The 26,963-nt window shown below is 38.9% G+C and overlaps 1 protein-coding gene across 3 annotated transcripts in view; it reads left to right on the top strand.

Annotated features, from left to right (window-relative positions):
* The window catches only part of LOC124593416 (nucleolar pre-ribosomal-associated protein 1), a 173,322-nt gene that overhangs the window by 62,106 nt on the left and 84,253 nt on the right, over positions 1-26,963 (top strand). For all 3 annotated transcript variants that reach the window (XM_047131928.1, XM_047131925.1, XM_047131926.1), the window contains 4 exons: positions 14,097-14,258; positions 16,995-17,279; positions 18,684-18,995; positions 23,669-23,999. In XM_047131928.1, coding sequence (XP_046987884.1) covers positions 14,097-14,258; positions 16,995-17,279; positions 18,684-18,995; positions 23,669-23,999 — 1,090 coding nt within the window. The remainder of the gene's footprint in view (positions 1-14,096; positions 14,259-16,994; positions 17,280-18,683; positions 18,996-23,668; positions 24,000-26,963) is intronic.

Raw genomic sequence — 26,963 nt, 5'->3', positions numbered from 1 at the left:
AGCCCAAACCTTGACAATATTTTCTTCAAGAAAAGAAGATGCATTTACTTCTGTAGGGTTTTCTAACTGGAAAAAGGCTTTCATGAAAATACGTTTACGCACAAAGAAGGTGTTCTGAAACTAAATTCTATCACTAATTGAAGCATGGCCTCCCAATTGAATGAACGGTTAGATAGTGATATGAAGAAAGGCCATTTAGCTCTTGAGAAAATTTTTACTGCTGTGCGATTTCTATGCCAACAAGGAATAGCAATTAGAGGGCACGAAGATGTAAACTCAAATTTTTTCAATTGTTGGAACTCCAAAAGAATGACATACCTGAGTTTAAAAATTGGTTAGGACGTTCAGAGTATAAGTGGATGTCCCACAATATTCAGAACGAGATCATTGAACCACTAGGAAAGTCTGTGTTGAGAAAGGTATTGGCTTCCATCAAGAAGACTGAACATTTTTCTATTATGGTTGACGAAACAAGTGATTCTTCGATTCGCGAACAAGTGTCATTTTGTATTTGTACTGTTGATGATTTCTTAATCATAAACGAAGACTTTATTGGCTTATATGAGACCCCCAACACTGAATCACACACTCTGTTTAGTATTTTAAAAGACGTTTTTGCTCGTCTTGATTTGTCAATGGACAGTGCTATGATGGTGCCTCGAATAAGAGAGGTAAGTTCAAAGGACTAAAAAAGTTAGTTTTGGATATACAACCAAAGGCACAATATGTGCACTGCACTGCTCACAGTTTAAACTTGCCACTTTTAGACAGTCTCCGCCATCTCACTTTTATGAGGGATATTACAGCTTTACCCAAGGACTTAATAAACACCGAAAGGGAATCCAACAAAAAGATGGGACTTTTTTTAAGTGGTGCTGATCAGGAAAAAAATATATGAGGGCTTGATTTGTATATTGAGTGGAAGGTGTGATAGTTTTGAACACTTTTGGGAATTTTAAAGAAAAACCTTCACAAGTTGATGATCCTTCGCTTCCTCGGAATTGAAGTATACCAAAGAAGTATGGAAACAATGAAGCCAGCTCACCATACACTTTCAAAACCCCAAAGTAATACTGCAAAGCTATTTACATTGAAGGTTGTGAAATGGTGCAAACTTGCATTACTGAGTGGTTTGTTTCAACTGGACTCACACAGGTCATTGCAGCTGAACAAGAGTGCTTGTTTTTAGTAAACAGAGGTGAAACAAATTTGGAAAAATCAACTGAGTTGTTCTGAAAAGACCTAGACTTTGAGAGACTGCGCTTACACTTGAATATGTTAGCCGATATTGCTAATAAAAGAGAGTAGTCTTAAAAAAAACATCGATGTAAGAAAGTACATTACACAAGAGCCTGCAGTTGAAGAAATGTTATGTGAAGTAGTGAAGTGCATTAAGCTTCTCCAAGTAGTTCCAATCGTGACAGCAACAGCAGAATGGTCATTTAGCACCCTTAGACGTCTGAAGTCATATCTCTGATCAACAATGGGACAGAAGTGATTGAACAGATTGAGATGTATTGGATGGATGAATTGGATATCCGACCACTAAGCAAAGACTTCATATTCAGTAATCCAGTCAGACGGTTGTATATCCAACCAGTAAGCAATGACGTCATATTCAGTAATCCAGTCAGACGGTCAACATTTGCACCTTTCTAAAGACACTCTAGCCCTAGCATTTAGAGCAATGTTAAAAAACTTTATAAAATAGTGAATTAAATACATACCACTACGGTCGCAGGTTCGAATCCTGCCTCGGGCATGGATGTTTGTGATGTCCTTAGGTTAGTTAGGTTTAACTAGTTCTAAGTTCTAGGGGACTAATGACCTCAGCAGTTGAGTCCCATAGTGCTCAGAGCCATTTGAATTTAAATACATACATAATGTTAAATTTTCAGTTTTGAAATATTAGTACTAGTTTAGTACTGTATTGCGCAATGGCCTTGCCGCAGTGGATACACCTGTTCCCGTGAGATCACCGAAGTTAAGCGCTGTCGGGCATGGTCACCACTTGGAGGGGTGACCATCCGGGACGCCATGCGCTGTTGCCATTTTCGGGGAGCACTCAGCCTCGTGATGCCAATTGAGGAGCTACTCAACCGAATAGTAGTGGCTTTGGTCAATAATAGCATCTTACGACCGGGAGAGCGATGTGCTGACCCCACGCCTCTCCTATCTGCATCTTCCACCGAGGATGACACGGCGGTCGGATGGTCCCGGTAGGCCACTCGTGACCTGAAGACAGAGTGCTTTTTTTTAGTACTGTATTACTATAGTACTATATTAGTTAATTTCAAATACTTAAATATTTTTAGGGTGTAAGACCCAATTAAAACCCACTTTTTACATACTTTTTGACTGAAAGTATTAGGCATAGTGTGCTAACTTTATTAACTGTATTAAAGCATTAACTTTGAGACACTGTTTTTATTTAATGAACCCTAAACCTTATTCAACGTATCAGCACTTTGTATATATCAAAACATGTGGTGCATATTAGAAATCTTTGTGGCTGGTTGCTGTCTCAACACCAACATTTGTCTTCAAATGACAGCCACGGTCTCCAACCATGTCATCATATGACAAAATTGCAGTACTCAATGTAAGCTTAAATTAGCTATTTCATTTATTAATCAAAGTGTGACAAATCTAAAGTGTTCAGTGAGAAAAATTTACGTGTGCAATGATAAGAATGCAGTGGAAATTTATTCACATCTGTTGGACAAATGCAATGAAAACAAACACTCCAAACCGACATTTCACGATAATTAATCTGTGAAAAAATGCACCATATGTTGTAATGAAAGAATGTAAAGCGTCTGAAGATGAATCATAACAATTCGAAACCGGTAACAGTACCCTTTGAATAAAGAAATTGAAAATAAGTTTGTGGTTGGTTGCTGTCTCAACACCAACATTTGTCTTCAAATGACAGCCACGGTCTCCAACCACGTCATCATATGACAAAATTGCAGTACTCAAAGTAAGCTTAAATTAGCTATTTCATTTATTAATCAAAGTGTGACAAATCTAAAGTGTTCAGTGAGAAAAATTTACGTGTGCAAAGATAAGAATGCAGTGGAAATTTATTCACATCTGTTGGACAAATGCAATGAAAACAAACACTCCAAACCGACATTTCACGATAATTAATCTGTGAAAAAATGCACCATATGTTGTAATAAAAGAATGTAAAGCGTCTGAAGATGAATCATAACAATTCGAAACCGGTAACAGTACCCTTTGAATAAAGAAATTGAAAATAAGTTTGTGGTTGGTTGCTGTCTCAACACCAACATTTGTCTTCAAATGACAGCCACGGTCTCCAACCACGTCATCATATGACAAAATTGCAGTACTCAAAGTAAGCTTAAATTAGCTATTTCATTTATTAATCAAACTGTGACTGCAATATTTTAAGTTTTATTCTTTTAATGATAGTTTAGGATTTATTTAAATATAATTTCAGTCTCTTCAGAGCTATATATTCGCTGCTCTGTAATAGTCTATAAGCATAATTATTACTGTAAATTAAATTAGCTTTTTTACGAAAATACCGTGTGTTTTTATGTTTTTTCAAAGCCAAAAAATGTGTCAGGCTTTTTGAGTTTCCCGGAGTGTCGATTTATCGAGAGTCCAGTTTTCGGGGTTTTAATGTTGATCATATGACTCTAAAATGCTTTTAAAAAAACTTTAAAACTCATGTAAAATTTAGAAGATTTCCCAGGGCAAGACCCCCAGTATGCCCCCCCCCCCCCCCCCCCTTCCAATATTTTTTATAAGTTGGCGCCCCTGTTCTCACTTGTCCCACAGCAGTATTCTGCCGCCCATTGAACCTACACAGTATCCTCTCCCATCCCTACACAACTCCTGCTCCCAATCCCATGCCTCATGGCTCATCTTCCTGTGATAGTCTTAGATGTGAGACCTATCCCATACATCCTCCCACCATCACCTACTTCAGTACAGTCACAAGCATCACATATTTCATCAAAGGCAGGGCTACCTGTGAAACAAGTCATATGATCTACAAGCTAAGCTGCAACCACTGTGCTGGCCAAGAACAACCTGGACCACCTCATTGCTGCGCATGCCACCTAACATGAGGGTCTTCATTTCAGTGACTGCTTCATCACCTGTTCCCTCTGGATCCTTCCTACCAACAACAGATTTTCTGAATTGTGTGGGTGGAAATTCTCCCTGCAGATATATCCTATGTACCCGTAACCCTCCTGGCCTCAATCTTCTTTAGTCATTGTCCCTACCCTTTTAACTCCTGCCCCGTTCCCATTCCAGCTCTACACAGCCCTCTATTCCATCAACGCACTCACAGTCTTGTTACTTGTTTCCTTTTTTGCTAGCACCCCTTCCGCTGCCCACCGTCTGACCTCCTGACTACACCTAGCTGTCCTACACTCTTTCCAACTCGTCCCTGTATGCTCCCACTAGCAGCACTTTACCACCCCCACCCCTACCCTACTATCCTTGTCCCTCGCCACCCCAGCCTCCTCCTCACCCTCACCACTCTTTTGCTTCTCCCATCATGTGCTGCTGCTTGCAGAATGGCCTCAGCAGCCAAAGACTGCAGTCGTGTGTGTGTGTGTGTGTGTGTGTGTGTGTGTGTACGTACGTGTGTGTGTTTGTTGTCTATCTCTGACGTAGGCTAGGCTTTGTTGGCCAAAAGCTCATTTTCAGTCAGTCTTTTTGTTGTGCCTATCTGAGACTCAGCACATCTGCTATATAGTGAGTTGCAGCTATCCTTTTTATAATATTGTTGCATTTCGTCCTGGACTTTCCACGGTTGAATTGTGCTTGATGGCTTTTCTTCCATTCTGTAACCCAGTACTGTTATCCTTTATTACTATTTTCTGATGCATTACTATTCTGAGTATCCGTTCTTCTTTCTCTTCTTTCCTGTGTTTCTCTTGTCGCCTCACAGGCGTATACTACACACTCTGTTTACGAGACACACTGTATGAACCATCTCGGCCACGCACAACAGAAGCTACAAGACCACGATGATTGTTGATGCAGCATCTCATGTCCCATATTACTCCCGCTGATTTCATTAATCCGATACCTTCAAATTGATTTCCCTTATCTTCCTGTGCCACATGAATTTTATCTCATCCTACCAACCCCTCCCCACCCCCACTCCTTCTTTCTGTGCCAGTTAGCACATACTAACTTCACCTAATCAGGTCATACTTGCTGTCACCCTTCTTCACACTTATCCATCCGTAACCCTCATTCCACTCTTTTATTTAATTTTTCATTAATCTCATTGTGTCTTCACGCCAATTTTGGTTGGTTTTTGCCTTCACTATCGGCCTACTCCCTCATATTTCTGTTTGTTTCTCCCTACTTCATCCATTTCATCCTTTTTGTGATGTTTCCCACGTGTTTGGGTGTATTCCTGCAAATTTAATTTGGATGTACTTGTATGTTATTGACATATTTTTACGCCTTTTTATTCTCCACTGTAGGTCCTCGCTCCTTCCATCTGCATCAATAAAGGAAAGTTTCCTTATCCCTAGCCAGAACCCAGTCCCACATACTGTTCCTGCATTGTTGCTTGGCTCATTAAATCCCCGCAAGTGGCCTTACCACCAAATTATCCATCTTCAGCTGCCACCCTTCCTTGGACAGTGATATCCATGTGTTCAGATTCTGTTAGTCCTTAACCCTCAACAACATAGGCCTGCAAAGCCATATCAGTCAGGCTCAAACCACCTTTCAGTATCTCCTCTCCATCCATAAAATTCTCCTGCCATGCAATCCCAAATTCCTGGATCCCATGTCACACACTGAAATCCTTGCCCTCCATGAAATAGAGCAACATGCACACCACCACCTCAAAAAACTCCTCAGCCTGTTCACTTCCTTCTCCCATCTTGGACTACCACAATCCACCACCTCTGCAACAACCTCCAGACCTCCCCCACATCCCATCATGGCTTACAAACCCTGCCTCACAGACCTTATATATTTACTTCACCCTCAAAAACTCCCTCCCACCACCATACAGAATCCAGAACCTAAACAGATCTGAAACACAGCCATGAACCTTTCCTCCAAAAGGCTTAGCCTTGCAGAAATATCAGCCTTTTCCAAAAACCTCATATTTTGCACTAGTCCCAAATTCAGTCATGCAGGACTTGTGAAAGACCTTCTCTCCTCCTGCCGGTCCATAGAGTGGAAACACTTTTTTGCCACCAACCCTACCAATCAGACTCGGCCAAAGACCAATTTTGAACTCTGCCTGCCTCAGTTAACTCCTCCATCCAACCGTGACCCATCCTTGCTGCCCTCAAATCACCCCTTGCTAACTTTCCAGAACTTCTTAACCTTGAACATTGCCTCGCCATCATTCCCAAAATCCCTCAACATGCAAACTAACCTTACATCTGCAAAAAGAATTGCAATCCACTACCTAAAAACTGATCCTGACCTTATAATCATACCTGCTGACAAAGGCCCCACCGCTACCATTTTGAACCGCAAGGATTACTTGATGGAAGGACTCTGCCAGCTCTCAGATTCATCCACATATGAACCCTGACACAGTGACCCCATTCCAGACATCCAGCAGAATCCTCAGTCTCTCCTCAAATTATTAGGCCCATCCCAGAACCTCTTCCCAGAGTCCATTTCTCTCCTCGCCTATACCATTCCCCACACTCCTACCTCCTACATGCTTCCTGAAGTCCATAAAGCAAACCACCCAGGAGGCCCCATTGAGAGAATCTCACCTCTCATGGATCAATACCTGCAGCCCATTACCTGCAATCTCCTTCCTAGTTTCCTTGACCAACTATATTCTCACCTACAATTACTTCTCCTTCGAGGACATTACCTTCAAACAAATCTGGGGAATGGCTATGGGCACTCACATGGCAACAACCTGTGCCAACTTGTTTGTGGGCCATATAGAGGAATCCTGCTTAAACATCCAGAATCCCAAACCCTTCCTTGGTTCATTATCTGCATTGGGGGTGAGGACAAGCTATCCACATTTCTCCAGAACCTCAACACCTTCTCCCCCATTTGCTTCACTTGGTCCTACTCAACCCAACAAGCCACCTTCCTCGATGTTGACCTCCACCTCAAAGATGGCCATATCAGTACCTATCATCCATATCAACCCTACAAACCACAAGGAATACCACACTTTGACAGCTGCCACCCATTCCATACCAAGAAGTCCATTTCATACAGCCTAGTCACCCACGGCCATCACATCTGTATTGATGAGCAGTTCCTTTCCAAAGATACCGAGGGTCTCACTGAGGGCTTCACAGCCCTTAATTATCCTCCCAACCTTGTACAAAAACAGATCTCCCATGCCAGATCTCTAGTCACCCACCAACCCACCATCTGGCCAAAGTGGAGCATTTCCCTTGTGAGTCAGTAACACCCAGGACTGGAACTACTGAATCACATTCTCTGCCAGGGTTTCGACTACCTGTCGCCGTGCCTTGAAATGAGGAATGTCATGCCTACTATCCTTCCCACTCCTCCCACAGTGGTATTCCGTCACCCATCAAACCTACACAGTATCCTCGTCCACCCTACACCACTCTTGCTCCCAACCTCGTGCTGCATGACTCATAGCCCTTTAATAGAACTACATCCTACCACCACCAACTGCTCCAATCCACTATTCAATGAAAGGCAGGGCTACCTGCAAAATGAGTTATATGATATACAAGCTAAGCTGCAACCACTGTGCTGCGTTCTACGTGGGCACAGCAACCAATACGCTGTCTTTCCACATGAATGGCCATCGACACTGTGGCCAAGAAACAAGCTTGACCACCCCATTACTGGGCCCACCCTCCAACATGACAATTCTTCATTTCAATGACTGCTTCACAGCCTCTGCCATCTGGATCCTTCCCATTAACACCATATTTTCTTAATTGTGCAGATGGGAAATCTCCCTGCAATATATCCTATTTCCTGTAACCTCCCAGCCTCAACCTTCCTTAGTCCCTACCCTTGTAGATCCTCCCGTTTCCATTCCATCACCACACAGCCTTCTATTCCACCATCAAACCCACAGTCTTTCTACTTCCCTCTTTTTCTGCTAACCCTACCCTCCGTCCAACCTCCTGACTGCACCTAGCTGCCATAACTCTCTCCACCTCGTTCCTGTATGCTCCCAGAAGCAGCATTTTACCATTCCCCACCCATACTCTGCTGTACCCTCCTCCTCCCCTCCCCACCCCAGCCTCCTCCTTATCTTCGCTGTCCACTTGCTTCTCCCATCATGTGTTGCTGCTTGCAGTGTGGCCTCAACAGCCTGAGACTGCCATCGTGTGTGTGAGTTGCATTTGTGTGAGTGTATGTGCATATGTTGTCTATCTCCATGTAGGCCTTGTTGGCCGAAAGCTCGCTTTCTGACAGTCTTTTTGTTGTGCCTATCAGCGACTAAGCATCTCTGCTATATGGTGAGTTGCAACTATCCTCTTCATAATATTGTTGCATTTCATCCTGGATTTTCCATTGTTGAGTCATATTTTTACAGTATGTCTGTGTTTGCTACATGTCATACAAATCTAATATTTTCTGATTTCATAGATCATAGTTTCTGGGTGTATGCTACATAGATCGAAGGCAAAGTCTACATTGAAATAGGAAACACAAGGCACAAATTTTGTCCAACATTACAGCCAGAGGGAACCAGTTTTGTGGAAAGAACTGGAAAGTGTGTTAGTCATTGTTGGGATATCACAAACATTAAATTAAGTTTGTAAATCATTCTTATTGTTTGCAATAAATAATTGTTTCAATAAATTACTCTCATGTTGCTGATCATTTTTATGTCAATTCTTTATGCATAATATGCAAACTGTCTGATAATTGGCCATGTATAACCTATATGAACCATAACTCAAAATTGTACTTACTTTGATCATCAAATATACGTTCCATTCCTCATGAAACTGTTTGTTTAAATTAACTCTTCTTATCTTGACAGGAACTTGAAATGGAAATAACTGTAAATATGTGATAAATAAAATCTGAAAATTTCTTCAAAGGAAGTTTAAGTAAATGACTTTTATCAGAGAAGATCAATAATGATCAAGGATTATAATTAATAATGAAATAATACAATGAGTAGAAAGTATGAGTACACCCATAATGTCGATGGAAAAAAACATATGTAGAATCATTACCAAACAATAAGGAATTAAAACATATAATGTGAGATTAATGGAATTCTAACAGTGGAAAATCCATGTTGGAATAATGGCAGTATTATGAAAGGGATAGATTGCTACTCACCATATAGAACAGATGGTGAGTTGCAGACAGGCACAACAAATGAGTGCTATACATTTGAGCTTTTGGCCAAGAGACCTTCTTTTATTTATTTATTTATTGTTCTGTGGGACCGCATTAAGGAGAAGTCTCCATGGTCATGGAACGAGTCAATACATGAAATTATAACACGATAGTGGAAACAGATAAAATGAAATATAAGAAACATATTCAGGCGACAATTCGTAAGTTTAAATAAAGAAAATCAACAATGTAACAAGAATAGATGGAGTGAGCCATGAGGAAACTCTTCAGTTTAGACTTAAAAGTGTTTGGGCTACTGCTAAGATTTTTGAGTTCTTGTGGTAGCTTATTGAAAATGGATGCAGCAGAATACTGCACTCCTTTCTGCACAAGAGTCAAGGAAGTGCATTCCACATGCAGATTTGATTTCTGCCTAGTATTAACTTAGTGAGAGCTGTTAACTCTTGGGAGTAAGCTAATATTGCTAACAACAAACGACGTTAAAGAAAATATATACTGTGAGGGCAATGTCAGAATTCCCAGACTATTGAATAGAGGTAGACAAAAGGTTCTCGAACTTACACCACACATAGCTCTAACAGCACGTTTTTGAGCCAAAAATACCCTTTTTGAAACGGAAGAATTACCCCAAAAAATAATACCATATGCCATAAGCGTATGAAAATATGTGACGTAGACTACTTTTCGTGTTGAACTGCCACTTACTTCAGATACTGTTCTAATGGTAAATAAAGCAGCATTTAGTTTCTGAACAAGATCCTGAACATGGGCTTTCCACAACAGCTTACTATCTATCCGAATGCCTAGGAACTTGAACTGATCCGTCTCGCTTATAATATGCCCATTCTGCCTGATCAAAATATCGGTTCTTGTTGAATTGTGAGTTAGAAACTGTAAAAACTGAGTCTTACTGTGATTTAGCATCAAATTATTTCCCGCAATCCACAAACTTATTTCATGAACTACATTATTTGATAATGTTTCAATATTACACACAAGATCCTTCACTACCAAGCTGGTGTCATCAGCAAACAGAAATATTTTTGAATCACCTGTAATACTAGAAGGCGTATCATTTATATAAATAAGGAACAGCAGTGGCCCCAGCACCGAGCCTTGGGGGAACGTCCCACTTAACAGTGCCCCATTGGGACTGAACATCGCTACCACTCTCAATATTGCGGAGAATTACCTTCTGCTTTTTGTTCTTAAAGTAAGAGGCGAACCAATTGTAAGTTACTCCCCTTACTCCATAATGGTCCAGCTTCTGCAGTAATATTTTGTGGTCAACACAGTCAAAAGCCTTCGTTAAACCAAACACCTAACGTTCACAGTCTTTTATTTAATCCATCCAAAACCTCCCAGAGAAAAGAGAATATAGCATTTTCAGTTGTTAAGCCATTTCTAAAACCAAACTGTACATTTGACAGCAAATTATGTGAATTTAAATGCTCCAGTAACCTTGTATATACAACCCTCTCGATAACTTTAGCAAACACCGATGGCATAGAAATAGGTCTATAATTGTCAGCATTATCCGTGTCTCCCTTTTTATAAAGTGGCTTCACTACCGACTAGTTTAATCGGTCAGGAAACCGACCACTCCTAAAGGAAAAGTTGCAGATATGGCTAAGTACTGGGCTAACATACATAGAACAATACTTCAGTATTCTGCTAGATACCCCATCATATCCATGAGAGTTCTTGGTCTTTAGTGATTTAATTATTAACTCAATCTCCCTCTTGTCAGTATCATGGAGGAGCATTTCAGGTAACAGTCTCGGAACCCTTTTTTCTACGAGCGCTATATGATTCCCTGTTGGGACTAGGTTTCTATTTAGTTCACCTGCTATATTCAGAAAGTGATTGATTATTAAATACTGTACATATATGCGACTTATCAGTAACACGGACATTCCCACTACACACTGATTCAATATCCTCGACCTGTCTCTGCAGACCAGCCACTTCCTTTACGACTGACCATATGATTTTAATTTTATCCTGAGACTTAGCTATTCTATCTGCATACCACATACTTTTTGCCTTCCTAATAACTTTTTTAAGCACCTTACAATACTGTTTGTAATGGGCTGCTGCATTTAGATTGTGACTGTTTCTAATGTTTTGATATAATTGCCACTTTGTCCACTTCTTATCCCTTTAGTCAGTCACCCAGGATGCCTGTTTGTGCTAGTACCCTGTTTTGAAACGTTCTAACGGAAAGCAACTTTCAAAGAGCACGAGAAAAGTCTTGAGGAAAGCATTATATTTATCGTCTACTGTATCAGCACTATAAACATCTTGCCACTCTTGTTCCTTGATAAGGTTTACAAAGGTCTCTACAGCAACTGGATCAGCTTTCCTAAAAAGTTGATAACTATATTTAACATGTGTTGCAGCAGAAAAATCTTTTAGAATTAAAATTTGTGCTTCATGATCTGAAAGGCCATTCACCTTTTTGCCAACAGAATGCCCTTCTAGTAATGAGGAATGAACAAAAATATTGTCTATGGTTGTTCTACTGTTCCCTTGCCCTCTCGTTGGAAAGAATACGGTTTGCATAAGATTATATGAATTAAGGAGGTCTACCAGCATCCTCTTCCTTGCACAATCACTTATACAATTAGTATTGAAGTCACCACATATAACTAACTTTTTGTATTTCCTATAAAGTGAACCAAGAACTTCCTCTAGCTTTAGGAAAAATGTTGCGAAATTGGAGTCTGGGGATCTATAAATAACAACAGTAAGAAGTTTAACTCCACTAAATGTAACCACACCTGCACAACGTTCAAACACCTTTTCAGTGCAGTACTTTGAAACATCAATTAACTCAAATGGAATACCATTTTTCACATACATGGCTACTCCCCCACACCGCAAAGAGCTCCTAGAAAAGCTGCTAGCCAACCTGTATCCTGGTAAAGGAAGCCTCTGAATTATCTCCTTATTTAAGGAGTGTTCAGATATACTAATAATTTCAGAGTCAACATCTATAAGCAGTTCACTAACTTTATCTCTAATACCTTGTATAGTTTGATGAAATATACTAATTCCCTCATTACTTGGATACCTAAGCTTTGTCGAAAGTGGTTTCTTTGTTAGAGAGACTTCCCTTAAGCAGGAATAGCTATCAGCTGACTTCAATCTAACAAAGGTACAGCTCTAACACCCACAACTACCGGAATTTTCCCATGAGTGATCCCACCACCCCCACCTATGCTGTCACCTATAAGCTTTGCCAACCTCCCCTTTCCATTCCTGTTGAGGTGCAGGCCATGTCTAGTGAAACCCGTCCTGCTGATAGACTCCACCGACACCACTGAAATGTGACTCATGTCTTCTGTAATCGACGCGCCCCCAAGTCTCATGTTATTACGCCTGACGGCTTTATTAAGATGAGGCTGATCGTGACGCTAAAGTTGGAAACACATACACATTCACACAAATGCAATTCACTCACAGTTGTTCACTGTCTCTGGCAGTATGGCCTCAGCAGCCATAATACAACAGTCATGTGTGTGCAAGTTGTGCTTGTGTGAATGTATGTGGGTTTTCTATTTTGGAATAAGGCCTTTTGGACAAAAGGTCAAATGTATAGCAGTCTTTTTGTTGCACCTGTCTGTAACTCAGTGTCTCCTCTATATGGTAAGTAGCAATCTATCCTTTTCATAAGTTTAATTAAATCCAATAAGACAATACCAGTCCTCATGCTTACATATGCAACTGTAAACTAAATCGTTACAAGGAACAAAGTAGTAGAAATGAGACTACTTACAGTAATGAAAAGCTGTATGAAGACAGACAACAGACAGGATTAAATGAAAAAATAAGAGAACTATAAACATAAAGCATTTGAAGTGTTATGAGCATACGGGGAAAAAATTAATGATGGACCATTACCCATAAAATCTGAAGAGTATAAATGTTAATGCAGAAGATAAGGGGATATACCATGCACTAGATGGGTAACGTCACAAATGTTAGAGGTTAAAATTGAAGATGAAGAAGAAAATAAAAGAAGAAGAAGAACAAGAACAGGAAGAAGAAATTTTGTTTTACTGTGGTAATCGAAAATAGTAGGCAGAATATGACAGTATTATGAGGACAGATCAAGAATGACAAACAGACTTATAAAAATAGATATTGTTACTAAACTATTGAATTTATATTGTTCATCAGAATGTGTGTGCACCCCCCCTCCCCCCCCCCCCCCCCCCCTTTCCCATACTCACACACACCCTCTGTACAATGGCAAGTTGTCTGTCTTCGTAGCAAGTGTCACTTCATGTCATATTTGCACAAAATTACTTCAGTAAACTTAAATATTTTTAAAAAAATGCAAGGCATTTACTACTATTCTAAAAGAAAGATATTCTTAGTAGTAGGCAGCCACATATATGTTGTTGGAATAACACTAGTAACTGTACAACATTCAAAACAGTACACTGTGGGGTCTATTGTGCATCTCAGGTTTGCTGAACTGAGGGGCAACAAACAGAACATTGTATTTAACATTTCACTTGAAAGAGAAAGAGATCTCATAAAAAAAAAAATACTAAAGAAGATTCTTGGAATTTGAGATTGTTTCTGTTTCTGGAAGCACGAAACTGATCGTATGTGCCAGCGCCATGTATGCCAGTATTAAATATCTGCACTATTTTATATTAGTTATAATCTCTCTTCTTGGTAGATTTTATTTAGAATTTGCTCAAATATAGTGAATTTATTATGAATGTGTAATTTGCTAATTTTCTCGTCGTTTTCTCGTTTATTTACAGGGGTTGGATCAGCCTTGGGACAATATTTTTACATCAGAGTTAGTTGTAAAAATATTACAATTGTGTCCAGATTTAGTCAAAAGAACACTGGCAAACACAGAATCTTTTCTTCCACCGAGGCCGTCAATAAAATGGGAGAAAACAGTTTCTTTTGTAGAAAAGGTATTTTGTGTGCAACTGAATGGAATAAGTACCCATAGAAAATTTCTGCATATATACTGTTCTCTCCTTTGTCCAATAGTTGATTTTGTTGTGACATTGTATTTATGTTCCACAGTCATTATTATTTCTATTTTGAAGTAATTGTGCAAATTTTGCCAAATGTGCACTGGAGTAATTTGTGCTGTACCAACTACTCTTCATAACTGCATGAGTAGCACAGAGAAAAAAAGTCGAGAAATTATGAAATCATCATATGAATGTATGTAATTCTTTACAAATGATATTGTCTAAATAGTAATATATGACTAGACAATGAAGTTTCACAGATTTAATCTTAGTAAATTAAATCAGACCATTATTGTTATTTTGAGTGCTACGTCCTGTGCCGGTAGTTCCCTCACTGAGGGACTTACTGTCATTGGACACTATTTAAACCATTTATTAGGTTAGTGTTCATTGAATCCATCACCAAGTTTTGGATCCACAGTGAACAAGAGGTTTTCTTCTCATTCTTTCAGAACCTTGTCGTCTTTTGCCAAATTGATTGCTCTTAATAATCCTCATCATCTTAATAAGCCAGCTTTCTCCTCTTTGATCTCTGCCTGTTTAATGGCTTCAAAATAACCTCTGATTACATTAAACCAAGTTAAATAGCTGTCCCATTTTTCTTATAAAAAAGGCACCATACTTACGGAATGGATGCCTCAGATGCAGTGATAAGAAGTCTCCATGCAGTAAGCCAAAGTTTTTGCCAAGGCCTTTATTGACAAATAGAATCTTCCTCTGTGTGACCCATAAACAAAATTTTCCATGTCATATACTGCCATTCACCAGATAATTCCATGAACATGCCCTTCAGCACCCTCCTCATGACACAGTACTACCTCATACTTGTTTAGCACAACTCGTCTTCTCCACCATAACTTTATTTCATTGTATCTTTAAATCAGAAATGTGTTGCTTAAATTTACCTCAAATCCTTTTTCTCAAAGCAGTATATAATTACACCATTTCTACCCCTTAACCCCGTGCGCCCTGGGTTAGGGATGGGTCATCAAAAGATAGATATGGATATTTGATATAATTGAATACTGCCATAGTAAATATCAAGGCCATCAATTAATCAAATGAAAAATATTGAATTGTGATATAGCGGTGCCGAAAAATTAGTTTTAGTCAGGCTATACATTATTTTTATGTATGAATAGAGAAATCTGATAATAATAATAATAATAATAATAATAATACAGATTCTAAGTTTGGAGTAATGTCTTACAGTAACTGCACTTCACACTTTTACTACACTATGCACTTATATGTAAAATACTTGTGCAAATCACTTTTTGAGAGGCATTTCACCCCCCACCCCCTCACCCTTCTTTTGTTCACACTTCAGTATCACTAATATAAACACACAACAGTCAACGAACAATGGAAATGGAAGAGGTTTCAAGAATTACATTTGAAACATTTTTCCAACCTTACATTGTATTTTTGAGTGAGATGAGGATATGAAAATGCACAATTGCCAACAGTCAAAATATCTCTAAAAAGCTAAAAGCAAAAAAACTGTAGTTGCCTGTCTTATGTTGTAAGTATTTCAATATTAAAAAGAAAGCAGAGATGAGTTTTCTCTATTATGAGTTGATAATGGTTATAATATTATCTGAGTATTGCCACAAAATATTAATGTTACTGATATATTAGCTGGACAAATATCACGTAACGTAACTGATTCCAATACATCAATATTTTGATATATTGCTGTCTGATATACGAACCTTGCCCTGAGTAATAACCCTGTAAACAATCGAAGTTTAACACCTATCCCACGTGTTCACCTACTAATTCCTACATCAGTCATGTTGCGGTCACATGATAGAGTTCATAAAGAGCGGAAGGACATGAGAGAGTAGCAGTTCAACTGCAATCTCTGTGCAGCAGTATCTGTGGACATCACAACTAACCATTTGATCATGCGGATGAATATTTGCCCATATAACTATCAACAATAATGAAGTAAATCATTTAAATTACCCACCACAAACAACAATTTTATGACTTGCGTTATTTGGATTATCCCCTGCTCCCCATTTCCTCTGTTCAAGTAAAAAATATTCCTCAGTCCTTTCTGCTCTCAACTACCTCTTGTTGCTCACTGAAACAAGGAATTCACAACTAAAACTCCTACTGTTACTGTCCTTGCCCCCCTAGCCCTAGCTGTGCTGCAGCTGCTGTGAATTTGACAGCTACCCAGTCTCTACTCATATTAATTGTTTTTATTTTTCATCTTTTGCTGGCATTACTTTATTGAATTCCCTCTAATCCTTTCCTGCTGCCTCCTTCATGGAATTTTGCCAAGAAATGTATCCCAGCTTCCAGAAACTAGCAGATGTGACAACAATCTGTTTATCATCAAAAGGTAGGTGCAGCATAGACAAACAGTTGTGGTCTAAAATCTAGTCAGAATCATCATTTACAGAAGTAACATAAGAAGTAACCAATGTAAAAATCTGACTAGAGCATTGTACCTATTCAGTACAAAGCATATGCACAGTGAATAAAAGACTGTGTGTGTGTGTGTGTGTGTGTGTGTGTGTGTGTGTGTGTGTGTGTCACTTTCGAGAGTTTACAGTCAGCAAGGAAACACTTTTTGTAATTCATTATTTCTTAAAGTTTGTATCTCATACTTGTGCATTAAAAGAGTTTGAATCTGTTTTGTTTTATTTTAAATAGGTAGTAACATCTGTGGAGCCAGAGCATCTGAAATCATTTGCTGAATCTGCACACAAAAATGCACATGACAACCGACTGTTGAGTTTGGTGCTAGCTCTTACAGTTCCTACTGTGCCACTGAGAGTTGTGGGTGAAGCTGGTGTCACTCATTCCCATTTGGCTGTCAGACATCGGACTGTATTACTGCTAGTGTCCCTTCTTTTACGTCTGAGGTATTATCAGATGAAGTTGCTGCATTGGGGAGTGAGTTTATCTGCAGATGCAGTGTCAGCCTACCTTATACAGGTACAGTTCTTACTGATAAAGAACATATATCTAATTACATTAAGGCTAATATTTATTGTACTGAGTGAGGTGGCACAGTGGTTAGCACACTGGCCTTGTATTCGATAGGTTGACAGTTAAAACCCACATCCGTCCCATCCAGATTTAAGTCTTCCGTGATTTTCCTAAATCGCTCCAGGAAAATACCGGGATGGTTCCTTTGAAAGGGCACTGCTGATTTCCTTCGCCATTCTTGACACAATCCATCATGTTCTCTGTCTCTAATGACCTCGATGTCAGTGGGGTGTTAAACCCAATCTTCCTTCTTTCATTCCTTTTTGCTATTATTTATTTTCAAAATGAGTTTCTCTTGACAATTTGATACAAGTATATTTGTTTCCATTGTCTTGTCACTTCTGCAGGTGAATGTTTTACTTATCGCCATTGCAGCATTACTAATTATTTTATACTTCAATTTTGTCAACATAAATCTTTATTAAAAAATTCATTTTACTATAGCAGGCATTGGTAAAAGTGTTTGAAGTTGACAAGTGAATATTATACAATAGTTTTCTAAAATTAGTAAACATTTTACTCTCATTATGTTTATTCTTGAATCGGATTTTTGGCAGAAAGTAAAAGCCAGTTTCAGAAAGGTTATAATGTGTACAACTAAAAAACATATTTAAAAAGGAATTGCTTTGTTGCCTTAAAGCTTTGTATTGTGATGCAAGATGCCCAGGAACATTGTGCAGAAACTATGGTTCCCGTGGGGTGGAGAGGGAGGGGTGGAGAGGGAGGGGTGGGGGCAGCTTACACCTACTAAATACTGGATTCCAGAGTTGCAGGGTTTTCTCAGTACCATAGCAAATAATGAGCATCATAAAATGAATATGCATTCGTACTAGATTATACAGGTTGTCACCAAATAATTATAGGAAAGGTGTGGGCCCAATAGTCTGTTACTCATCAGTGCCTACACTAATGGTTGATGGTGTGTAATATTAACTGATTCAGATCAGATGGATTCCTTCACAGAGAATAGTGAGTTCATAAAAAAGCATTAACTGTATAAAGGGTTAATAACATCTCACAAATTCCCAAGTAACTTAGTTAACAATATGTCTTATTCTGGATTAAATAGCTAACAGAATATGTTCTTGCGACAGGTCCAAATCATGGAAATAGTAAACCTGAGTGAGGCAAGTTGTTTAGGATTGCTAAAAGGATTTCTATTTTCTACTTTAACTGACTTAGTTGGCAGTACTAGAAATTTCACATTGTGAGGATAAGAACTGTCCAGCCATTCTGTGTCTAATTTAAAATGGTTATTTTGATCCTTAATGAATATATATTTCCTTCTAGTAAAATTCTTGAATTTGAGCAACAAAGAGAAATGAGTATGGGCTTCTCTTTTAATTTCAGCATCTTCCAGATGCACAATTAATTCATCAGACCTGGGGAAAACAGGATGATAGTCTTGTTGGACAAGATGATAGGAATGATGGGCCATCTTTACCAGACGCTGGTGACTATGAATGTGCTCTGCTCCAGCTGCTTCTGCTGTATCAGCAAATGTGTCCGCAGCTAATTGACATAGCTGTTATGTCACAGTGGATATGTTCATTATTGCCTAATCTGCTGGAATTACAACCCAACAAGGATTTCCCACTTATGCTGGCAAGAGCTACATTTCTTTCACTGTACACTGACAGCTCCATTCTAAAGCCTGATTCGGTGAGTTTTATTTGATGTTATCCACTCCTTTTTTATTGATCAGTGGCTTAATTAAAGTGGAAATGGTAAGAATATGACAAATTGATGTTCAAAAGGTTTGCACTTGAAGACTTCTAAAATAAGTTTAGTTATAACACTGTACACCACTTTTTCTGCATCACTTTTTTCTGTTGCATTAGTTGCAATTCTTATTTTATTTTATTTATTTATTTATTTATTTTTAAAGTATTATACAGATTGAAGAATATGCTGTGAAAATTGGCAATTTGTGCCAAACCAGGACTCAGGAACACATTTCATTCTTATTTCAAGCAGTTGTCTTCACCATTAGGCTATCTGATTGTGCCACCACCCCTTGTCACTGATCTTTCAGTGCATTTAATTCATTATTGAATTAAATGTGCTGAAAGATCAGTGATGAAGGGTGGAGGCATGAGTCATTATTGAAGTAAGCTCAGCAGTACGAGATCATTATTGGACTGTGTTGTCCAGTGCTGTATTCTGTATTAAGTATTTGTCGATATTGTGACAAAGTAGAGATTAGTGCATTACAAAACATAAATGCCGTTAACATTAACTGCTGGATGACGACCTCCTCCAGACTTCTCCATGCATTACTGTCTTTTGCTATACGCTTCCATGTTTTGGAATGCTGTCTTTCAGTAGATCTTTGCTTAAATCTTTTCTTAACTTTGAATCCAGCAAAAAGCTTTCTTGTTCCTTCTACCATCCATTCACCTGTTCACATGTCCTATCCACTGCCATGCCATCTTCGTTATAGTCATAATTCAGTCTATTCCACAAGATTTCTGGGTTGCAGCCAGTTGACGTTGACTTCTTGTCTCAACATTTTGGGTGCAAACCAGGCAGCTGCTAGAGGTTAAACTTACTATTGGAGAATGCTGAACCACACACTAAGTTTATACCAAAAATTCCACACCAATAGAAGCTGTGGTAGTGTGGTGAGCAACCTTATTAATTGAAATGACAGCCTTAAATTGGACAAGGCATGGGCCCTGCCATTTCTTTAATTTCTTTATGAAGACAAAATTAAATGCATAGTTTCACATCTGGTGGCAATCTTCTGCATTTGACTATCATTTTTTAACTCTGCAGGCCTACAGTTTGATAGAGGGCATGCATGCAATGACACTGACGCACTTTTCCTACCACATGCTAGATACAGCACACATTAAAACAGAGTGCTAAATTTAACAGAGGGTGGTCATGTGGTCAAGACCTATGGGCACATGCCATCACACCAAATTTTGATATACAGGGTGTTACAAAAAGGTACGGCCAAACTTTCAGGAAACATTCCTCACACACAAATAAAGAAAAGATGTTATGTGGACATGTGTCCGGAAACGCTTAATTTCCATGTTAGAGCTCATTTTAGTTTAATCAGTATGTACTGTACTTCCTCGATTCACCGCCAGTTGGCTCAATTGAAGGAAGGTAATGTTGACTTTGGTGCTTGTGTTGACATGCTACTCATTGCTCTTCAGTACTAGCATCAAACACATCGGTACGTAGCATCAACAGGTTAGTGTTCATCACGAACGTGGTTTTGCAGTCTGTGCAATGTTTACAAATGCGGAGTTGGCAGATGCCTATTTGATGTATGGATTAGCACGGGACAATAGCCGTGGCGCAGTACGTTTGTATCAAGACAGATTTCCAGAACGAAGGTGTCCCGACAGGAAGACGTTCGAAGCAATTGATCGGCGTCTTAGGGAGCACGGAACATTCCAGCGTATGACTCGCAACTGGGGAAGACCTAGAACGATGAGGACACCTGCAATGGACAAGGCAATTCTTCATGCAGTTGACGATAACCCTAATGTCAGCGTCAGAGAAGTTGCTGCTGTACAAGGTAACGTTGACCACGTCACTGTATGGAGAGTGCTACAGGAGAACCATTTGTTTCCGTACCACGTACAGTGTGTGCAGGCACTATCAGCAGCTGATTGGCCTCCACGGTTACACTTCTGCGAATGGTTCATCCAACAGTGTGTCAATCCTCATTTCAGTGCAAATGTTCTCTTTACGGATGAGGCTTCATTCCATCATGATCAAATTGTAAATTTTCACAATAAACATGTGTGGGCTGACCAGACTCCGCACGCAATTCTGCAATCACATCATCAACACAGATTTTCTGCGAACGTTTGAGCAGGTATTGTTGGTGATGTCTTGATTGGGCCCCATGTTCTTCCACCTACGCTCAATGGAGCTCGTTATCATGATTTCATACGGAATACTCTACCTGTGCTGCTAGAACATATGCCTTTACTAGTACGACACAACATGTAGTTCATGCATGATGGAGCTCCTGCACATTTCAGTCGAAGTGTTCATACGCTTCTCAACAACAGATTCGGTGACCGATGGATTGGTAGAGGTGGACCAATTCCATGGCCTCCATGCTCTCCTGACCTCAACCCTCTTGACTTTCATTTATGGGGGCATTTGAAAGCTCTTGTCCACGCAACCCCGGTAGAGACTCTTCGTGCTCGTATTGTGGACGGCTGTGATACAATACGCCATTCTCCAGGGCTGCATCAGCGCATCAGGGATTCCATGCGACGGAGGGTGGATGCATGTATCCTCGCTAACGGAGGACATTTTGAACATTTCTTGTAACAAAGTGTTTGAAGTCACACTGGTACGTTCTGTTGCTGTGTGTTTCCATTCCATGATTAATGTGATTTGAAGAGAAGTAATAAAATGAGCTCTAACATGGAAAGTGAGCATTTCTGGACACATGTCCATGTAACATATTTTCTTTCTTTGTGTGTGAGGAATGTTTCCTGAAAGTTTGGCCATACCTTTTTGTAACACCCTGTCAACATAGCACTTTGACTCAGGAATCTCCAGTCACAAATTTCTCCTGCCTGGTTGTCTACTGAAATGTCAAGATAAGAAGTCAAGATCATTTGAGTGCAATCCTGATATCTCGAGCAATACTATTACCCAACGAAAACTTCAAAAATCACTTAATTATGTCTTCCACTACAGTCTGTGACCTGAAAAGTATTGTTTGTTTTTCTATATCTCCTAGTAGTTCTCAGTGTGCATCTTTTGATTGCTTGTGGAGAACCCACTACTTATTATTGACTTCCACCCCAAAAGTCCTTGTGTCATTCCTAAAACTCAAAACTGGTGATACAGATCGAGTGTAAGTCACATTGTAAACTTAGTTCTGAAAACTAGTTTTTCTGTACCAGGCCATTCTCCTGGTTTTTTATTTTTTATTATTTATTTATTTTTTGCTCCATCTAGTCATCTTTTACTGCTCTAAGTAGTAACACTGATCAAATGATTCTCTACATTAATTGTTCTTATTTTTAGTATTCTCACATTATTTTAGTTGTATCATAATTAATTCCTAGGTTACTTAAAACAGACCTGTGCAGTATCATAAGCAAGACAAGGGAATATTCCTTTGAGAATTCCCATTTTAGAGATCTGAAAATCTCTTCTTGCATTGCTTGAAATAGTTTTGAGATATGGAATCTTGAAGTGAAGTCTAATGTAAGCAGTAAAAATCATTTATTAGTTGTTTGCATGTTCCAGGGATCGTAATTGTGATGTCTCACTATGATGTGGAGCGAATCGGTTATTATTTGAGACACTGAGAACAATAACAGCTTAAAAAATTGGTTTTTATTTGCGACACTGACAACGATAAGTGCTTAAAGCACGTCATTGTTGATTGTGAGATTGTATCATTTATTAATGCTGCTAACATGTGTTGACCTTTAGTGAGCTAAGTTTATCTATGTTGTTGGCCCATTGTTATGTATGAACATTCACAAAAAGTTGTCTCACCAGTTTCTCTGATGTTCACGTAAACATTATTTTTCACAGCACCTTATTTGAAATACAATTACTCACACACACCCCTATCTGTTTTATTTTATTATATAGTCAGAAATTATATTGTGGAGTAGAAGTAGTTGTCAACAAGACATGGTTGAAGTTTGTGTTATTAAGTAAATTCTAACGTCTGTCAGATTCTTCGCATAACTTGGTATGTGGTCAATGACTTTCATTTCTGAATACATCACTCCTTTTTGTGTCACAGTCTGGCTGAGTGGTGGCTAGAATAATTCATTTCTCCTTCTGGTATTATATTTTTGAGTTTTATTGTTATTTTCAAATTGTGATTTATTGTTGACAATGAAATTCATAAAGGAGCAACTGTACTATTCAACTGTTGTCAGTAAAGAGCTGTGTACAAGAGGTTCTAGAGTGGATGCCTCATATTATCCTTATTACCAGCTTCTGTGTGGTGACCATTTTTTTCCTGAATGAGGAATTTCCCCAGTATATGATGCTGTCATACATCAGTAAATAAAAATAGGAAAAGTAAGTCACCTTTTTGACATTTTCAGCTCCAAAATCTAGTATTATCTGTAGTGCAAAAGCTGCAGAGCTTAGATGTTTAATAATAGCTCCAAGATGTGACTTCCAGTTCAGTTTTTATCAATGTAAAGACCTGAAAATTTAAACTGTTATTTCATTTGTTGATTTTCACCCAAGTTTTTTTGCTAATAATGCGCACATGTTTTGTCCACTACAGAATTGTATATTTTGTGTTTTACCTACCAGTTCATTTGCAGGGGACCGGTTATTAATTTTCAAGAAAATTTAATTTATTTTTGCAGGAGATCTTCAGAAAAGTATCACTAGCTCTGTTCAGTTTAGTGGCCCAAGGCTCTAAACCTGCTAGGCAAGCACTTTCTGCACTGTTTGAGGCATCAGGGCAACTAGAGGGTGCACAAAGAGAGTTGCCAGTTTGGCTACACAGCTACACTACAGTGGTGCCTGATAGTCAGCAAGAAGTTGCTTCCTTCATTGTGAACACAATTCAGCATCTAGCACATGACTCTGCTAGTTATCTGAAAATTTTACAAAGTGCAGAAGAAGAAGCCTGTACTTTCCAGACAGATGCCTTGCATCATGTTCCTGCTGGTTCCTTGCAGGAGCTCTTGGATGGTTAGTAGTATTGAAAACTAGTTTTATTATTGCTGAAACTCTGAACAAATGTCCTCTTGTGGTGTCACTAAAAATTCACAGTATTTTGACAGTGTACTTGCTCTTCATTTTCATATGGTGTTTGAAAATCTTGTGGAATTTCAGTGATGGTCCAATAAAGACCATGCAGCATTTGCAGTATCAGTAAAGCCTCTGACTGCACTGCAGTGTAGTTGTTAAACTAAATTATATTTTTTCAGTAACCAATCATGGTTTAGCTTGAGTTCTTGCATGAAAGTTCAGAATGTGCTAAGGCAGGCATGCAGAATTTTTACCAGCAACGAAATACTTTTATTTCCTAATCTGCTGAATGCATTTTTCCTACATTGTCTAACTGAATCTATTCTTCAGGATCAAGTTATCTATTATTTTCCAGTTTGCTGTGTTCATTTCATATTACATTATCTTTGACTTTTTCCCTCTGCCCCGGGTTTTGGCTTTGCATTTCTTTTCCACTGTGCCCATTTTTTTCTTTTTTTCCTATTGGAGAAGGAAAATCCATATCTTATTTTCTGAGATTGATCATCTCATCAGGCCGGTAAGACACTGGGTGACACGCATTTAACAAAAACCATGTATCGACAAAAACATAACCATTACGAACTGCCATGTAAAGGACGTTACCCTAAATCATCAGTATTTGAAGAAATACATTTCTAGAATGACAACCTCACCTACATACATATCCATTCACTCTAAAGAAATGACATGGGGACAGAAGCATGTACAGAAGGTGGTTTTCGTATTTATTTACCTAATATCATGGTACAAGTATTTGTTGTTGACATCAGTTTAATTGATTGCATGTCAGGTTTATCAAATGTAAATTTTTTGTGCAGGTTACTGTGAAGAGTATGTATGAGGTGTGATATTGTGCTGTGCTGTGTTTGTGTCTTTGATCATGAAACAGAGAGAACAGGGTGAAACTTAGTGCAGGTCAGTCCTGTCCTCGTAAGTAATACTAACCAAGCTGCGAATTATAACATTTCGTTCTTATGAACGGATGAGTGTCAGTGGGATGTCGTGCCACCACTTCACGAGACACAGAATGTTGACATCCAGTCTTGTGATCAGGAAATTTTTAGCATCACCCTTCATTCTTTGTATCATTATATTGCTAATGAAAATATCTTCAAATATCAACTTTCAAACTCGAACCCTGAATTTTTTGCTGCCACACAGGTGTAAGTTAACTATTGTTGCTACATAGGAGGGTGGAGGACAAGGATTAATGAAAAATCTGCCAAGGGGGATGCAGTATTAAAGACTATGTTGAAAGAACAGTTTACACCTATACAAATAAGATACTGTGGTGTTTCGAGGTGGAAGAATCCAAATGCCTCAGATTGTGAAGCAAATAATCAAGATGACTGCATCTGATGAGTACTGTGATCTTCAATGGGTGGTCAAGCTTGACCCTGGTCAGTTTGATGGTGGGAGTAGTGAGATTGCTGTTGATGACACGTCACTAGCACACAACCCAGAATTCTGTTTAAAAAGCCTCCATGTGCATTGGTACAGAAATGGAAATCAATTTCTGGGTCAAGTCCATCTTATATACACTGGAATTGCTACAATTGCAACAACCGTTGTAAAGATCTCGCAGAGCTATGCCACACTTTCAACCAAGCTGCCACTTTCCAGTCTAACCTAAACCTTGGTTGGAGATATAAGTAACATAAGTATATAACCAAGACTGTTTTACACAGTTATATTTGTAACTACTGAAAACTTTGTAACGTTTACTCCACAACTCACAACACTAATTGATCAACATCAATCAACTTCATCATTTGTCATGTTGTGCTGCACATTGGTTAGCCCTCACTAGTTTCTGTTGGAGCTTTTATAGAATATTCTGTGCTGTATTCATCGTGATAGTAGTACATGCTCTATAATGGCAAATTGTATATCATGATGTTTGTAGTTGGCAGAATTCCATTATAGATAAGAGATTTGGAGTCAAAATCAACTTCTAGTAATCTGTCACTGATTAAGGAATCCAGGTAAGGTGTAAGCTGAGCTACACACTGGCAGCTCTGTTGTCACAAGTCACTTCATCAAGCTACAGCTGTATTGAGACATTGTTTCTTTTATTGGTTCAAATGAGATATTCAATGTGGTTGGAAAGAGAGTTGTAAGTAGAATCTCATGATCACAAGCAGCTTTACGATGTGGATTTTGATTACAGTAAATCAGCAAAGGAAGCTAAGTGTCATACTTTGCTCCATGGTCAATTTGTAGTCAGGTTTGATTTTCTGCTATCCAGTATTGAAAAGATGGTAAGGCGGAAATGAAGTACCATTTGCAGTAACTCCTGAGGAGTAACATGTCAATAAACGAAGCACTCACAAGCCTGAAATGTATACTGTTGATTGAAAGAGTGTACACATATTCTGGAAGAGCATCAAGACATTTTGGCATAGATAAGTAACTTCGTATAAGAGAATAGGAAACAATGAAGTTTAGTGATGGTACAGCTGGATCATAAATTAATGGTGTCTCTATGTAACAAGCCATGCAGTGGCTCCATCAAAGTTCATGTGTGATGGGGCTGCTTTCACAGGCGACCCTGCCTTTAATAGAGGTGGTATATAATACTCATAAGACTGGAATAGGATACGTTGGCTTGATACGTGGCACAGGTATTGAAGTTATGTCATTTGCATAGTTTGGACTCATGTAGTAAGTAGTTGCAAGCAGGAGTGCTGTAAGGATGGTGAATATATCATTGAATGGGCTTGAATGGGTATTTCTGGTACCTTTGGTAAATATAGTTTCTGAATGAAATTACTGTTAGCAGCACAGATGAGTGATTAAGGGGCACAGCCATCTATGACAGCAGTATCCAACCTGCAGGCTGCATGTGGCCCAAAGCTAGGATCAGTGTGCGGCCCAAGAAGTGAACATTTAGCACATGACTGG

This window comes from Schistocerca americana, chromosome 2 (assembly GCF_021461395.2).
Source record: "Schistocerca americana isolate TAMUIC-IGC-003095 chromosome 2, iqSchAmer2.1, whole genome shotgun sequence".
NCBI lineage: Eukaryota > Metazoa > Arthropoda > Insecta > Orthoptera > Acrididae > Schistocerca > Schistocerca americana.
This window is presented reverse-complemented; position numbering and strand designations above follow the sequence as displayed.